Here is a 17,688-nt window from a genome sequence, read left to right as displayed (position 1 = left end):
GCCGGAAATACGCCCACCGGTGACCCAGTCACATGATCAGGGGTCATCGGCATGACAACCAGAGGTCTCGTGGAAACCTCTATGGTTGTCAGTGCTGGATTGCAATGAGCGCCACCCAGTGGTTGGCGCTCAAAGCAAGTGTGTAATTCAGCTACATAGAGGTGATCCAAGCATCGCCTCTATGTAGGCGAGTCGATCGGGCTATGGCAGCTTCTAGTCTCCCATGTAGATTATTGAAGCATGCCAAAAGTTAAAGAAAAGTGTTTTTAAAAATATATAAAAGTTTAAATCACCCCCCTTTCGCCCTATTCAAAATAAAACAATAAAAAAAACAAATATAAACATATTTGGTATCGCCGCTTTCAGAATCGCTCGATCAATAAAATAAGTATTAACCAGAATTACGTTTTTTTGGTCGCCGCGACATTGTATTAAAATGCAATAACGGGCGACCAAAAGAATGTATCTTCACCAAAATGGTATCAATGAAAACGTCAGCTCGGCACGCAAAAAATAAGCTCTCACCCAACCCGAGATCATGAAAAATGGAGACGCTACGAGTAACGGAAAATGGTGCAATTTTTTTTTTTTTTTTTTTTTAGCAAAGTTTGGCATTTTTTTCACCACTTAGATAAAAAAAGAACCTAGACATGTTTGGTGTCTATGAACTCGTAATGACCTGGAGAATCATAATGGCAGGTCAGCTGTAGCATTTAGTAAACCTAGCAAAAAGCCAAACAAAAAACAAGTGTGGGATTGCACTTTTTTTGCAATTTCCCTGCACTTTAAGTTTTTTCCCCATTTTCTACTACACGACATGGTAAAACCAATGGTGTCCTTCAAAAGTATAACTCGTCCCGCAAAAAATAAACCCTCACATGGCCATATTGACAGAAAAATAAAAAAAGTTATGTCTCTGGGAAGGAGGGGAGCGAAAAACGAAAATGCAAAACCGAAAAAAGCTCGGGGGGGTTAATACAACAGCACTTATTTAAAGGGTTGAATAATAGATTATATATTAAAGATTATATATTAAATAAAAGAAAGTACATTTTAAACTAGTGCCAGTGAAAGGTCTATAATGTATAAAGATGGCAAATCACAGTGAACAATAGCACCGCCAAGCCTGGAGATCTTATAAATGTGACATGGCGCTTTGTGAGCAGTCCGATTTCTTCCTCTGATGCACACACGTGATTTATATAGTGGTGACCTGGGGTCAAAAGGAAATACACAAGATTATTAAACACTGCATATAAAGCAATGGTTTATTATTACGATATACAAAATACTCATTTTACAAAATATCAGAATCTCTCATCCACACAAGACATTTCACTGTGAACAACATATGGGTTTACGTAAAGCAACAGGACAATGCTTTCATCTCAATTTCCACCCAGTGAAGTAGTAATGGATGGGTAAGAAAACCGTGCACATTCCTGTCTGAACTCAATGATGGAAAATATAGACCAAAGTGCCACATCACAAGGATTTTATAGTCCTGATAATCTTAGCATGCTTCTGCAATTCACAGGTACAGAAGCCCCACCTAGAGGCGAGTCAGGGTTATTGAAAGTTTGCACAGCCAGCGTGGAGAACTGTGCACCCTCTGTGTCTCTGCATGAACAAAAGAAGGAAAAAACTTGTATCATAGAAAAACCTTCTACATCCGTTGCGGAAATGGTTCCATTTTTCAGCAAAAAAAAAAAAATACACCTGTCGTAGTCATTAGAAGTGGACTGGTGCACGATATCGGCTGATTCTGCACATGGAGACGTAACATCACCAGCTTTGCTCATCTCCCGACGCCAAAGTGAGTGGCTGGACACATAAAATAATACTATAGATCTACATATGAAGGGAATAACTTTGAACTTTCGACAGTATAGACATTTAATATACAAATGAAAACTTACCATTTAGAATTGGTCCATGTAACAAAAGACAAGGGCTACATTCTTCTATGCACATTTTGCCTGGATCAGGTCTAGCTTGACATGCAAAAGGTCAAACTATTACGCTTGTCAATGACAAAAGACATAAAAGGTTGTGGGGTGAAAACAAGTTATCGCCAGTTCATAGGTGATAACTTGTTGATTGGTAAAAGTCTGACTGTTGAGACCTGTAACGATCGACAGAACTGGACACTTTTATCCCCATTAGAATTGAGCAGAAATATGCATTCTCGAGCTGAGCGCCTCTCATTCCCATGGTGGCTGCAGTGCGCTCCATCCGTCTATTTCCAGAAGCCCAATAGAGAATGAATGATGCAGTGATCGGGCAGTGACCAGTCGCCCTATTTTATAATGAGGATAAAGGTGCTCCGTCAGAGATATAAATTCCTTGATCTGCCAATTGGTGCGGGTTCCACCTATCACCAACCTATTACCTAACCATTGGATAGGTGATCACTTGCTTTCACTGGACAATCCCTTTAACCATAAGATATTTGGTGCAGTGAATTAGAAAGTCTCCATTCTTCACCATCTAATCACTTCAAGACGTCTGATCATCTTGCTGAGTAGAGCCATTTTTATCCGCTGAATGACTTTCTTGCTCAGTAACCATTATGTTACTCTCAACTTTCTCAGTGTCCAGGTGCTCAGATTTGGAAGATCTTATTTCAGGATCAGAAGAATTCTGCTTCCCATCTGAAGAGCAGCACTGCTCTACATGTCCAGCCTCCTCATTAGATACATCCAACTGTCCAGGGTCATCTTCTTCACTTTGAGACTCGCCTGCATCCTCGTTTTCCTGGGCAAAGCTGCATATCATCTGCGGCCAATTAGCCGAATTATCATCTTTAATCTGGAACCACTCAACCTTACCACCTGCAAATAAAGTGTCCAGTGTTACAGTCACTCACATCACAGAGAAAAAATGTGAAAAAAAGAAATAAAAAAAATTTAAAATTTATTATACTATAATTCTCCCCTTAGCAGGAAAAGGAAGAACTCACAAGGAAGGAACAATAAAAACATAACTTTTTTTTCAGTGGGCTAGTGATGAGGACACCAAATCACAGCAAGAAGCACTGAACTGCACAAGATGCTGAGCAAAGAGAACCAACGTATAGTGTTATGTGATGTCCTCACAGCTCCATCGTCACAAGTCTATTTTTTCTATAATCGAGAATATCCGGCACCCTTCATTTTACATTTTATATTACAGGATTATATATATATACACACACGTCAAATACATAATCACTGAGCATTCCTCTATACAGTGGGAAATAGACAGTATAACATATTACTCAAAACCAAATTCTTACCTCCATCGTCACCTTCTTTCTTTTCGGTCAGAAAGGTTCTGGTCATATTCAGTTTCTTTACTGTGTGGCACTTGTACTTCAATTTGGGTTTTGTACTTTCTCCATCTCCTGAGCATGGAATAACCAAAATAAGAACAGTAGTATTACTATAAGGGTGGGTGCACATTTACCGGCAAAAACGCTAAAAAAAAGCTTACAAGAAGCATCGCATTCATTTTAATGAATTCTGCACTTTTTGTGCATATTGATGCGTTTTTTTCCGCGAAAAAAACGCAGCATGCGCATTAATGTTGCGGAAAAAAATCGGCATTTCTAACTATTTTCTATGAGACTGGGGACGCTCTGGAAAAAAAGGCATAAAAACGCGCAAAAATCGCGCAAAAAACTTGCGTTTCCTGGAAAGGAGTCAGGTTTTCAGTCAGGAATTTTCTGCATACGTGGGTACATAGCCTTACTCTCATTCACACTCAGAGGTGGCAACTCACAAATTTATTTGGTGAGAACTTGCGAAGCAAACATGAAAAGGAAAAGCTGTGTGTTCCCCAACTCCAGTCCTCAAGAGTCACCAACAGTTCATGTTTATAGGATTTCCTTAGTATGGCCCAGGTGATAATTGCAGTACCTGCACAGGCAATAATTCCATCACGTGGGCTATACTAATGAAATCCTGAAAACAAGACCTGTTGGAGGCTCTTGAGGACCGGAGTTGGGGAACCATGGTATAGAGGCACCACATATTCCCATTAGAGAATGCTGCTGACTTTCAGCTTCTATTTGGAAGCCTGCCCTTATTGGTTAGTGCTAAAATGCAGATAAATAACAGGTATTTACCCCCAAAGGTTGTGTCTTATGTAAAATCTGCCAGCAGAAAATGATAGGTTTGTGGGAAAGGACTCGGTATAACTTGCTCTCATTTCTTGATATTCCCGATTTCAGTCTAATATTTGACTGCTTAGCTGAGAGCCGGGATTTCAATGATTGGGATACAAGTTAGGCCTCGTTTAGACATCTGTTCTTGTCATACATGTTTGATCAGTGTTTTTTTACTATAAGAACATGCACCCATTATAGTCTATGGCATGTTCACAATCCTACTGTTTGCAAAGGAAAAAGCTGATGAAAAGTCTATTTTTCATCCGATTTCCATAAAAGAAAAGGATATAGTTATTTACAGATCTGAACGACTGATAAAGCACAACCATATAAGACTGAGGAAGAGTGGGGCACTGTGGTAGTGCACGAGTTATACCTACCTGGGATTAGAGAGGATGCACACTACTGGACAAACCCTGTTTAATCAAGTCAGGACCCCAATTAAAATAAAGCCAATGGATTCTCACCTCCCACAGCAACTCTGTTCCTGCGAGGTTGGCGCTACTATTCCCAATGGGTGATGGGACACTGTTGTGTAAAATGTCTACTGAAATCAATTAGTGGCTGTTATTGTGATCAGTTCTCTAACCCCTTAGAGATCTCTTCCGTACATGTCCAGTAGTTGTGTGCTACCAATATGTGAAGTGGGCTCAGGAGCTAAGCTCGATTCGTACAGAGCAGGTGCTGGCTGATTTACATGGCAGTCACCTGATAGTAACTGATGCAATTTGGGTCCGATCTTAAGTGGCTAGAGATGGTTTTCAGGCATGAACCTTAAAAGTTTTGTATTAAGTATCTATCTCACTAATATTTCTAGATCTGCAAAGTGGAAATGAGGTTTGCGATCCTGAACAGATGTTCACCCCCAACTGGTTGTGGCTTTGGCTGCAAAATTACTGGAAATTTTGAAATCTATCAGAACTCAACTGAAATAAAAGTTCCACATAAAACATGTGCATTTTGTTCCTTGTCTTATATTGTCATAATTAGCAAATAAATCTTTATGATTTGCCATGACAAGTTTTATAAAAATCACCTTAAAATGATCAGCCTCGCTGTGGATACAACACGATCATTTATCTAGTGTTTCATAATAGTTGACGAGAACACTAATATACCATCAGTCCAAGCCTTTACCTTGATCTGGCATTTCTTCAAAGATCACACATGTGCCCAGTGCATCTACAATAGAAAGAAAATAAAACACCATAGTTTATGTATTAACCACCTAATATTTTGGGTGATGGCTTGTTTTTATTGTAAGCCAACGTGCAAGCCTGGGAATAAATAGCTAATGCACGGCTCTACTTTTGAACATACTTAAAAACTCGATGACATGTTTAAGAAGAGCAAGGTTTCTATGTTTTCTGTACAAAGGGTGTGATCAGCATACCCACCAGCCCCTTACCTTCATACTCGCCTGCAAACACATATTTATCAACTTGCAACAAAGGCTTTTCTGTATTTATTCCCTGGATGGAAAAGGAAATTAGAAATCAGCATTATGCTTAAATATGTAAATTATGCTTTATTCTAAGAAACTATGGGAAACTTTTAGCCAATAAACATGAGGCCAGTGGAAAGACCAATCTGCATGTAAACATGGTATCTAACTGGTTATATGTCAGATTTTTCCCAGAAACTTACACAAATCAAGCTACTCTGCAAGTGTAAATAGCGCTGTATCACTAATTTAAAGGGACACAGTCATCAGATCCTGCAGGAATCAGTGTGGCTGCACGGTTGCAGGTATGCTTTACACTGGAAGGCTGCATCCCAGGCTCGCCTCCAGCACCCTCTATACAGTTGACCGCCAGGTCTCTCCTTATGCATCTATATAAGGAGGGACCTGTCAATCAAAAGAATCAAGGTGGTGCCAAGCTGGCGGGACTGGCCTCAGACTAGTCTGCTAACACAGTACGTTTTCTCTGAAATGCTGCAGCCAGTCTCTGATTCATGCTGACTGCTACTAGGATGAAAATAAACATTTCTTATGCTATTAGTCCCCGCTATTACTACTGTACACAGAATTTTTTAGTTTCTCTAGGGCAAGACTACATAATGACGTGTCACGTAGCAGCAATTCTCAAACATGTCAGGCAACAAAAAACATTTGTGCGATTTGTCTGCATCGCGCTGTTGTGTATTTTGAAGCTACAATTTTGCTGTATATAAAACAAAAAAAAAAAAAAAAAACACAAACAGGCAGATCGCAGTCAAGTCACACTGAAGAATATAGAAAGTGAATCACATGCGACTTGTGACAAGCAACTTAAAATCCAACACATTTGTGACTCAAATTGCAAAATTACAACATAAAAAATGTCATTAAATGCTATGTCACATTGCAACACTGCAATCTAAATGTCATGTGGCACTTGTAGCCCTAGCCTAAGGCCATGTTCACACTATCAGTATTTAGTCAGAATTTGTAAGCCAAAACCAGGAGTGGGTGATAGATCCAGAAGTGGTGACGTTTTTCTATTAGACTTTTCCTCTGATTGTCCGTCTCCTGATTTTGGCTTACAAATACTGGCCTATAAGGGAAAGTTTTAGTGGTTTCTCCTAAACAAGCCATTGCTGCTATCGTCATCGATACTCTGACATTCAAATAGCTCAAATGTTGGGCCATAAAAAGGAAAAGCCTCGTCCTTATTTTTGGGCATTCTGTAAATTGTTAAACTAAATAATAACTACTGTATCAGATTATCAAAGTTGCATTTTACCAAAATTTTGCACTTGTCGCCGCACTTTTCTAAAATGTCAGAGTCAATGATTCCTGTTAACTCCACCAAGACCAGCTGTTCCTGAAAGGAAAGAAACCATATCACTTCTATAATCCATCAACTAAACACAAAATCTAACCGATAACCATTCCAGCTTAGGGCTAGAAGCACACACAGTTTTCCATTCAGCAAAAGGTGCATTTTTTGAATATCATTGTTTTTAAACCTAAGCTAGGAGTGGATGGTTCCGTTTTAGATCTTACTCATTTCACATATTTTAATCATCAGTTTAGTAGAAAGGAAAAAACAAAACAAACCTGCCAAAAGGAAATCTGCAATCACACCATGCTGCCCTGTTTTATATATTGTGAGGATGACAGACACATAATAAAAATACAGCTATTTATACTGTAAGTTGCTCTGGCCTCTTACCAGTGGCTGATGGGCCCCTGTGTATCTACATGTATGGACAGCCACCATCAATCACTGCAAAGAAGATGGGGTGCTCCCTTAATGGCTCAGAACTTTGAGTTTGTGGATGCTTGTGAGCTGTCACAATATTTATTTCTGCTGTTTGGACTAATAGTTCAGTGGACCTATTTCTATACTAAATACACTGGGTGCAAAATTATTAGGCAAATGAGTATTTTTATCACATCCTTTTTATACATGTTGTCCTACTCCAAGCTGTATAGGCTTGAAAGCCAACTGCCAATTATGTAAATCAGGTGATTTGCATCTCTGTAATGAGGTGGGGTGTGGTCTAATGACATCAACACCCTATATAAGGTGTGCTTAATTATTAGGTAACTTCCTTTCCTTTGGCAGAATGGGTCCGAAGAAAGATTTGACAGACTCTGAAAAGTCAAAAATTGTGAGATGTCTTGCAGAGGGATGCAGTAGTCTTGAAATTGCCAAATTTTTGAAGCGTGATCACTGAACAATCAAGCGTTTCATGGCAAATATCCAACAGGGTCGCAAGAAGCGTTTTGATGAAAAAAGGCGCAAAATAACTGACCATGAATTGAGGAAAATCAAGCATGAAGCTGCCAAGATGCCATTTGCCCCAGTTTTGCCATATTTCAGAGCTGCAACGCTACTAGAGCATCAAAAAGCACAAGGTGTGCCATACTCAGGGACATGGCCAAGCTAAGGAAGGCTGGAAAACGACCACCTTTCAACAAGAAACATAAGATAAAACGTCAAGACTGGGCCAAGAAATATCTTAAGACTTATTTTTCTAATGTTTTATGGACTGATGAAATGAGAGTGACTCTTGATGGGCCCAAGGCTGGATCAGTAAAGGGCAGAGAGCTTCACTCTGACTCAGACGTCAGCAAGGTGGAGGTGGGGTACAGGTATGGGCTGGTATCTTCAAAGATAAACTTGTGGGACCTTTTCGGGTTGAGGATGGAGTGAAGCTCAACTCCCAGACCTACTGCCAGTTTCTGAAAGACACCTTCTTCAAGCAGTGGTACAGGAAGAAGTCAGTATCGTTTAAGAAAAATTATTTTCATGCAGGACAATGCTCCATCACATGCATCCAAATACTCCACAGCGTGGCTGGCCAGTAAAGGTCCAAAAGAAGAAAAAATAATGACATGGCCCCCTTGTTCACCTGATCTGAACCCCATAGAGAACCTGTGGTCCCTCATAAACTGTGATATCTACAAGGAGGGAAAACAGTACACCTCTCGGAACAGTGTCTGGGAGGCTGTGGTGGCTGCTGCACACAATGTCGATCATAAACAGATCAAGCAACTGACAATCTATGGATGGAAGGCTTTTGAGTGTCATCATAAAGAAAGGTGGCTATATAAGTCACTGTTTTTTTTGTTTTTTTTTTGAATGTCAGAAATGTTTATTTCTAAATTTTGTGTCGTTATATTGGTTTACCTGGTGAAAATAAACAAGTGAGATGGGTATATATTTGGTTTTTATTAAGTTGCCTAATAATTCTGCACTGTAATAGTTACCTGAAAAAACAGATATCCTCCTAAGATAGCCAAATCTAAAAAAAACCCACTCCAACTTCCAAAAATATTAAGCTTTCATCTCTACGAGTCTTTTGGGTTGATTGAGAACATAGTTGTTATTCAATAATAAAAAGAATCCTCTTGGGGGGCGTGGCTATGTAGCGGTGAGGGAAGGACGCACTCTGCGGGAGCTCCTACTTATCCTCCACATATCCTGCACTTACCGCCTGTATTAACCTTAGGACGTAGCAGCACATGGTGTCCGCTGGTGTAGGGACCCCCCGGGAGCTCTGAGGAGAGGCACAGGACGGCTCTGGTGAGCGGTCGGCCATCTTGAACGCGTGCTCTATCAAAGGGAGCGCGGCCTCCAGTTTACAGCGTTGCAGGGACAGCGACCTATATCCTGCAACATCTGAGAGGAGTGCGGTTAGTGCCCTGAAAGACGGGCCCTGCATAATTCCCTCTCTCTAAGCTGAACCGCTGGCCTGCTAGTGCCATTACAGTGGGGAACCTGCTCCCCCTCCCATTGCTGCTGTCTCTGGGGGTAGATGTTTCTCCCCCTCCCCCATGCCATAGGAGCCTTGGTGACATTCTGTTTTCATTTACATAAACTCTGCTCCCAGGCTGTAATTAATGAGTGTGGTCCCTACTGTGTATATATATATATATATAACTGCAACGGGAAGATTTTTGGACTGTATAACTTCAGCTATACCAGGGTATTTTACGGTTCTTAATCATGAACCGATCTAAAGGATCGACGGCAGCAGAAAAATTGAAGGAGTTTGTCAGACCCGACCTTTCTGAGAGTGCAGGTACTCTACGAAATGCCCCCTCACAATCTCAGCGTAAAAATCGTCCCTCAGGGAGTGGAGAGGAGATCGAACAGGAAGAAATGAATCTTAAACAGGCATCTGAACAGCTCATGCAGGCTCTCTCCCTCACTAGGACATCTCTGACGGAGTAAAATAGAGGATGTCTACACTGAGGTGGGGAGACTCTGTCATGATATGCAGGCCATGAGGGGGCGTATCACAGAGGTGGAGACAAGGGTGTCTCAGGTGGAAGACACCATTACGCCAATGGAGGCTAAGTTAACCAAGGTAGCGGGATCTACGAACGCCGGGAGGCAAAAAGCAGACGACCTAGAAAACAGAATGCGGCGGAATAACATCCGTGTCATCGGTCTGCCTGAACGCTCTGAAGGTCAGCACCCTGAGCAATTCTTAGAAGGCTGGCTTAAGACCTCTCTGGGAGATGAATTCTCCTCGGTGTTCGCCGCTGAGAGAGGCCACAGGGTACCCACCAAGCCTTTGCCTCCGGGAGCCCCACCAAGACCCTTCCTGGCACGTCTCCTCAACTGTAAAGATAGAGACACCATTCTACGCCTCGCACGACAAGAGTCCTATCAAGTTCAACAACGCCGTAATCTCAATCTTCCCGGATTTCTCCATGGAACTCCAGAAGCAACGTGCGCAATTCATCGACATCAAGAAGCGGCTCAGGGAAAGGAACATTGTATACTCCATGATCTCTCCGGCTCGGCTTCGGGTTGTCCACGGGGGTTCCTCCGTGTTTTTCACGGATCCAGCGGAGGCTACCAAGTGGCTGCGATCCCATAGAGGATCTCCTGCAAAGGAATCCTAGAGTGTCTACTTTCATCTGGATCCTTTCATTGCAGGCCTAATCGAAGCTCTCCTGGCGGGCACCCAGATAGCTACAATACCGGACACTGCGTTCAGTGATGGTATCCCCTTGTTTGTTTTTTGATAGGGGCGCGGGACTTTGCTCCTATGTTGCTAGGTTTATATTTTGTTGTCTTTTTTTCAAAAGCTTTAGTTTTAGCTTTAAGTGTTACTTAGGTAGAAGTTGCAGTCAATGGAAGTCTTGCTATTTATGTGATGTCTCTGAGTTCTACTTAGGCGCCTTTCCGCAACATGCCCAGATAAGTGAAGATGGGTTCTGATTTAATATGCATGACATGGAATGTGAGGGGTATCAAGACCCCCGAAAAAAGGTTAAAGTATTTTCACAAATCAGGCACATTCACCCTCACATTGTGGCTCTGGTCGAGACACACTTGACCAGAGATACAGCTCGGAGTGTACAAAAACCGTGGGTTCAGTGGTCTATACACGCATTTCACACCAGCTACTCCAGGGGGGGGGGTCTCATTACTAATACACAAGGACGTTAGATGGGAGGTCCGGGAGGCCCGGAGAGACTCTGAAGGACGTTTCATATTCGTATATGCACTGATAAACTCTAGGAAATATGTTATTCTGTGTGTTTATAATCCCCCTCCAGCGGGTACGTCAATTCTCCAGAAAGCACTGAGTTTTGCTTTGAATTACCCAGACGCAGATGTCATTTGTATGGAGGCCTTTAATTTGGTGATGAATAATCGCCTCGACAGATTGAGACTGGATGATGGGACCCCGACAGCAGCTACATCCCAATTATCACAGTTTATAGAAGGTAGTGGATGGTTAGACCTATGGCGAACGCGTCACCCAGAGACAAGAGAGTATACTTGCCATTCCTCCACTAGGCATTCCTTATCCCGTATAGATTACATTTTTGGATCTAGTGGTCTGGCAATGTGGGTGGATAGTATTGAACATGGAGGTAGAGGGATTTCAGATCATAGCCCAATCATTCTTAAACTCAGGTATGGCCCGCCGGGTGGTAGGACAACATGGAAATTAAACCCTTTCTGGCTGAAATTGATCAAGTCACCTGACAGAACAACTGACCAATTACATGTCTTCGTGTCCTCCCACCCCGAAATATTAATTTATTTTGGGACACCCTTAAGGCGTACTTGAGGGGCTGCCTATCTTCTACGATCTCCTACGTCAAACGGGTGACGTTGGGGGAGGATGACGAAATAGAGCAACGATTGAAAGATTCAGAGGCCGCTTACATATCCACTCAAACTAGTGGTAATAGAGTGGAGTGGTTGACTGTCCAAAGATTATATACTCAACATATAGACTCCAAGTCCAAACGTAAATTATTTTTTACTCGCCAGTCCTACTTTGAACTAGGAAACCAGTCTAGTAAATTTGTTGCCTATCTGGTGCGGCAGCAAAATACAACTAACACAATATTACAGATCCGCAGCTCAGACGGTACATTGGTGTCCTCGACGGAATAATGGGATGTTTCCATGATTATTATAGCTCACTGTACAGTTCGAAAAATGATATTGGTAGCCAGGGGTGTCTAGACTATCAGATATAACGTTTCCCACATTGAGTGCTTCTCAGCGGGCCTTTATGGACGCTGAGTTCACTTTGGAAGAGGTAGAAGATGCCATGAGGGATATGGCCTCTGGGAGAGCCCCTGGGCCCGATGGGTTTCCTATTGAGCTTTACAGGAAATACAGGGAGATTTCGGCGCCACTTTTGTTGTCGGTGTTCCAGGGGATCTGGGGGGGGGGGGGGGGTCATGCCGGAGTCCTTCTATGAAGCTAATATAATAGTGCTTAAGAAAGAAGGGAAGGGCCCTCTGGACTGTGGATCTTATCGCCCCATATCTTTAGTAAATGTGGATTACAAAATTTTTACGAAGATCTTGGCTACTAGGCTAAATTCAATTATTTTGGAACTTATACATCCTGACCAGACTGGCTTTATGTCTGGTAAAAGTACGTCCATTAATATTAGACGGGTTCAATCGGCGGTCCAATATAGTTCCCTGATGCCGGACAATAGGTGGGCATTGGCGTCGTTGGATGCAGCCAAGGCCTTTGACTCCCTTGAGTGGCCTTTCCTCCATGCATGCTTGCAGAAATATGGTTTTGGGGATAGGTTTTTAAAATGGGTTAATACATTGTATATGAAACCTAAGGCCCGTGTCATTGTAAATGGTTCCACTTCCGAGTCTTTTTCTTTGCACAGGGGGACTCTTCAGGGGCTGTCCCCTTTCCCCGGCCCTCTTTGCTCTTGCAATAGAGGCTTTGGCAATTCGCATGAGAACTTCCCCTAATATTATGCGTATAGAGATAGCAGATCGGGTGGATACCATAGGCCTATATGCTGATGACATGAAAATATTTATGGATAGGGCGGAGGAGACGCTGACGGGGGTGATTGCCACTATAAACGAATTCAGTAGATATTCCGGCCTGTATTTAAATTGGGAGAAGTCTGCTCTGATGCCTCTTCCTCATGCCCCTATGCCGCAACTTGGGACTCTCTCCTTGCTGCCTATTGTACCACATTTTAAATATCTGGGTGTTCATATTTCTCAATCCAGCACGCTTGATCTGCAACTTAATATATATCCATCATTAGAGATGGTTAAAGTCAAATTTGCGAACAGGAGCAAACTCCCGCTGTCTGTAGCTGGACGCATTAATTTAATTAAAATGATACTACTCCCCAAGATCAGCTATTTTCTCCAACATAGTGCTGTGGTGGTGCCTAAGGCTTTCTTCACTAATTTAACTTTTATATGGGGGAAAACCAGGCCAAAGCTCGAGCTATCCACCCTACAAAGGTCAAAAAAAAGGGGGGGTAGCACCGGATTTTTTTTCTGTATTATCTGGCGAGCCAGGCCAGAGCTATAAATAAGTGGATGCCCGGTGATCATCTTCCTAACTACGAGAGCCATCTGCTTCATGCCGCACATGCTGATTGCCCACTGAGGTTTTTGGAATTGGAGAAAGTAAAAGTCCCACGTCTGCTACCCATGCTTCGTCTGGCAAGATTAGTGTGGAGACAGATTAAGAGGGTGGTTGGATTTAGTGATATCATAGCTGAAATGCCCTTGTGGAATAATAGTTATTTTCCGACACTGCTTGCCCACCCATCTGCTGAATTCTGGCCTCAGTGCAATGTCTCTACGATAGGGGATATATATGAATGTGGTACACTATTTTCTTTTGAACAATTACAAGCTAGGTGTGATGTCCCGAGGTCGCAATTCTTCCGATATTTGCAATTAAGATCAGCCTTTCAATCGCACATGAGATATGTCGGTATGAATAATGCTATTTCGTCTCTACCCTTGATAGGCATTCTTAAATCACAAGGTCCCCAGGGTCTCATCTCCTCTCTGTATACACACATGCTATCACTGGGGACAGAATCTGTCACATGCTTGGTTAGGGGGAAACGGGAAAGGCTTATCCCTGATACACGGGGAGAGGAGTGGGAGAAAATCCTGGAGTCACCAACTAAGGTGTCTCCGTCAATCAACAATAGAATGATACAACTTTATATTATAAACCAATCATATTTGACTCCGACTCGACTTTTTAAGATGGGCCGCTTCCAATCTTCAGAGTGTCTGAGATGTCATACATCAGATGCAGATTTTATTCACATGATTTGGCAATGTCCAATTATAGCACACTACTGGAAAGAGGTGACGTCATTATTAACCTCCCTGGTACAGATTCCTGTTCCCCTTGAGCCATTGGTTTGTCTGTGTTGGGGTGTGGGATGATGAGACATGGGGACATTATACGGGGATTTTCTTGTGGGAGACATTGTTTATGGCACGGAAGGTACTGGAACTACGGTGGATGGGGGGTTTGGATCCCTCCCTTAGGGCCTGGATAGAATTGGTGAATTCGATTATACCATACGAGCGTACGCTGTACCAAAACAGAGGGTGCCCGAGTAAATTTGAGAAGATATGGGAGAGGTAGAATTCCTCTCATCTCACGCTGTAGGACAGAGATATCGCATGATAAAGAGCTAATTATATAGACATAGGCTGCAAATAGTTGTTTTGTAGTAGTAGTAGTAATGGTTTAGAGGTTTGGCAGGCATTATTATTTGAATAATAACACACAGACTATTGTAAGACAATTGACAGTATGTTTTATTCTATACACAACTGGTATACATACACTGATTGACATTAATGCTCTGTGGAATGTATATGTGTTATATGGTATTTTCATCATTGCCAGTTTGCATATTGTATACCCTGTCTTTGGTTCAATAAACAAATTTAAAAAAAAAAAGAAAAAAAAAAAAAAAAAGAGTCCTCTTCAATACAATTTGCCTAATAATTCTGCACACGGTGTGTGGTGTGTTGAGAAATAAACCAGTGTCTTCAGTTGTCAGATGACTGAACGGACCAGACACCATCACTTCTATTGCCCACTTAGGCCTGTTTCACACTTACGTTTTTGACCATAAGTCAAAATCCGCCGGTTTTCAAAAAAAAACAGATTCGCCATTTTTTTTGGCGGATCCGTTTTTTTCCCCATTGAGATGCATTACCGGCGGATCTTGACGGATGGCCATCCGTTGGATCTGTTTTTTTGCGTCCGCCGACATGCCCGGACGGACCATGCAACGCTTTTTTTCCAGCAGGATCCGCATTTTAGAGTGCGCATGCCCGGAGGAAGGAAGTCAGCCGGAAATTTAACCCTGAAATCATTTCTGGCAGACAGAAAAATTCTCTCTCTCTCTCATTCTCTCTCCCCCCCGGGCTACCGTTCCTTTAAAATTCTTCATTCATCGGATCCGTCAAAAAAAACGGTCCGGTGGCATTCGTTCACATCAGTTTAGCAACGGATCCGCTTTCCGCCATTTTGGCGGATTTTGACTGGCACAAAAAACTGAAGTGTGAAACAGGCTTTAGACAACCAAAGTTGTGCTGGAGCGGCGGAGGTTTGGAGGACTAAGTAATTAATTTCCTTATTTTATAAAAATCCCTTTCTTCTGGTAAGTTTTTAAAAAGTGGTGTAAACCCCCATTTAGTTCCTAGGCATGGGTAGCAATCATTTGCATAGTTATGCGCAAATTAATTAACAGCTTATTTCATTTCTAAGCTAGTAACGAGCCCCTTGCAGAAGGAAAAATTGCTCACACTGAAATAGCGGAAATCTAATATATAAAGGTGTGTGTGTGTGTGTGTGTGTGTGTGTGTGTGTGTGTGTGTGTGATTGGCATCTGCACCGTCACAGCTACAGCCACAAAATTTGGCACAGTCACACGTCTGGACCCCGAGAGTGTCCTAGGCTATGCTGTGAGGCAAAATTTTAACCTCATTCAGCTTTATATATTAGATTGAAGAATCAGAGACATCTGAATGAGGCCTTAGTGAGTGTTGCACAGGCTCTATCAGACTAAGGCTTTGCACACATGGTATCTCCCTGGATAACAACACTAGGACATGGATTCACTATGTTCCCACTGATGTCATTACCAGGGTCGGGATTTTTGGCCATTTTTTCTCTGCTCTAATCATGCCAAGAACAAAGCAATCTTGATAAACAAGATAACATACGTTGTATATATGACAAATACATGTGTTTTTCTTATTTACCTCTTCCTCCTCATCATCATCAAGTGCGCACTCACTGACAGCAGCGGGGTTTGGCTGAAGAGATGGAGGCAGTGTGTTGGAAGCCATGATGGATTGCTGAGGGTTTATACCTTGTAGTTGGGGGACTCACAACACCGGGGGGGCAGCAGCTGCCGCGTCCTGGCCTACGATAGATGTCTGTAGATAGGGCTGAATGCAAGACATGGGGAAAACATACAAGCTTGTTATTGTCGAGCAGGAAAACTACATGACCAGGTATCTTACTGTACAATGGTCACCATGAAAACGAATGCAGAAAACAATGGTGGAACTGCAGCTTCTTCACCATTTCACCCCCTTGGACGGCGCCAATCAAAATGACAACACGACCCATAAAGATGTAGACAGAAACTTAAAAAAAAAGTTATAAATCTTGAAAAAAGGGGAAGAAAAACCAAAGAGCGCAAACATTAGAAACATAAAAAGTTTTAACAAGGTTAAACAGAGCCGACAACCTGAACGTGTGTCCGGGGTCAGGACCGTGGTGTCGGGTGCTGGGTATAGGAATCTGCATTGTACATGGACGGATACGCAGGACACCGTCACCGTGCAGATGTCACAGAGTGGGGTCTCATCAGGATAATAGGAGAGCGCCCAGCACAGGAGTATGGCGGCTATGCTGCAGCACTGGGGCTTTATACTGGGACATGTGGTGCAGCCAGTCACACATCACACACCTACCGTGAGGCAGAGGGTGACTACTACCAGGATGCTGAAGGACCTTCGGTGATGTCATCATCACGTGATGAGTCCTGTGTGTGGGAGGAGCTGCTGCTGCTGCGTGCTCACTGCTCCGTGCTGCTATGTGGCCTGGCAGTAGGTGACGTGCAGCTTTCTGCTCCCGGTGGTGTGTGCCCCATCACTGATGTATACGTTGCCCCCAGCCGTCCTGACACGTTCACCCTCTCAGGATTTTACCTCAGTGTCAGGAGTGGAACAGTCACAGGTAACGGAACACGTCAGTGACGTCAGCACTTCTGGATTTATCACCCGCTCCTGGTTTTGTCTTACAAATGCTGAGGTAAAATACTGACCAAATACTGGACGTGGCCAAAGCTAGATTCATAATTTATTGCATTTCTGCATTTTTTGCCTGGTTTTTGGAGGTTTTCAGTTTTTCATTGGCTTTTAATTTGTGCCATGTTTAAGTCTATTCTATGTTTTGTTTTTTTAATATCTGCTATTGTGGCCTCGAGTTTTTTTTTCCACAGATATTATTAGTTTAACAATTGTGCGTTTTCAGCACAAACGTTTTCCAGGGACGTGCTAAAAAGAATGAAGAAAAGGAATAAGTAAAAAGAATGAACAGAATAATTTATAGGTCCAAAAATACGGAGAGGTATTATAGATTTCTTCTGCAACTTGGCCATTGAATGAACATGGAATATATGTAGATAATAACCTTTATATAGCGCCAACATATTCCGCAGCTCTTTACAGTTTAAGTCTGTGTCCCCACACTGTGTTTTTTAACCCCTTAGCGACAGAGCCAGTTTGCAGC

At 42.4% G+C, this 17,688-nt stretch overlaps 1 protein-coding gene across 2 annotated transcripts; it reads right to left on the bottom strand.

Moving 5' to 3' along the window:
- Nucleotides 1-1,239: 1,239 nt before the first annotated feature.
- GTF3C6 (general transcription factor IIIC subunit 6) lies at nt 1,240-17,069 on the bottom strand. Of its 2 annotated transcripts, none has more exons than XM_073579244.1 (7): nt 16,869-17,069; nt 16,149-16,337; nt 6,877-6,957; nt 5,559-5,622; nt 5,288-5,332; nt 3,278-3,385; nt 1,240-2,834 (listed from the first exon to the last, which is right to left on the bottom strand). In XM_073579244.1, the coding sequence occupies exons 2-7, from the start codon at nt 16,233-16,235 to the stop codon at nt 2,500-2,502; spliced, it is 720 nt and encodes a 239-aa protein (XP_073435345.1). In that variant the 5' UTR covers nt 16,236-16,337; nt 16,869-17,069; the 3' UTR covers nt 1,240-2,499. The 2 variants fall into 2 exon arrangements, with proteins under 2 accessions (XP_073435345.1, XP_073435344.1); XM_073579243.1 differs by lacking the exon at nt 16,869-17,069 and adding an exon at nt 16,643-16,808.
- Nucleotides 17,070-17,688: the final 619 nt, after the last annotated feature.

This window comes from Dendrobates tinctorius, unplaced genomic scaffold, assembly GCF_039654945.1.
Source record: "Dendrobates tinctorius isolate UK_male_01 unplaced genomic scaffold, ASM3965494v1 ptg000062l, whole genome shotgun sequence".
NCBI classification, from domain to species: Eukaryota; Metazoa; Chordata; class Amphibia; order Anura; family Dendrobatidae; genus Dendrobates; species Dendrobates tinctorius.
The sequence above is the reverse complement of the archived record's forward strand: the minus strand, read 5'-3'. Positions and strand labels throughout refer to the sequence as shown.

Excerpts from the sequence above, each read along its gene's own strand:
- GTF3C6 (XM_073579244.1), bottom strand. The coding sequence starts at position 16,235 with ATGGCTTCCAACACACTGCCTCCATCTCTTCAGCCAAACCCCGCTGCT. Across the intron at positions 5,333-5,558 it reads GTTTGCAGGCGAGTATGAAG|ATGCACTGGGCACATGTGTG; the intron begins GTAAGGGGCTGG and ends TTTCTATTGTAG. Across the intron at positions 3,386-5,287 it reads TGAAGAAATGCCAGATCAAG|GAGATGGAGAAAGTACAAAA; the intron begins GTAAAGGCTTGG and ends TTCCATGCTCAG.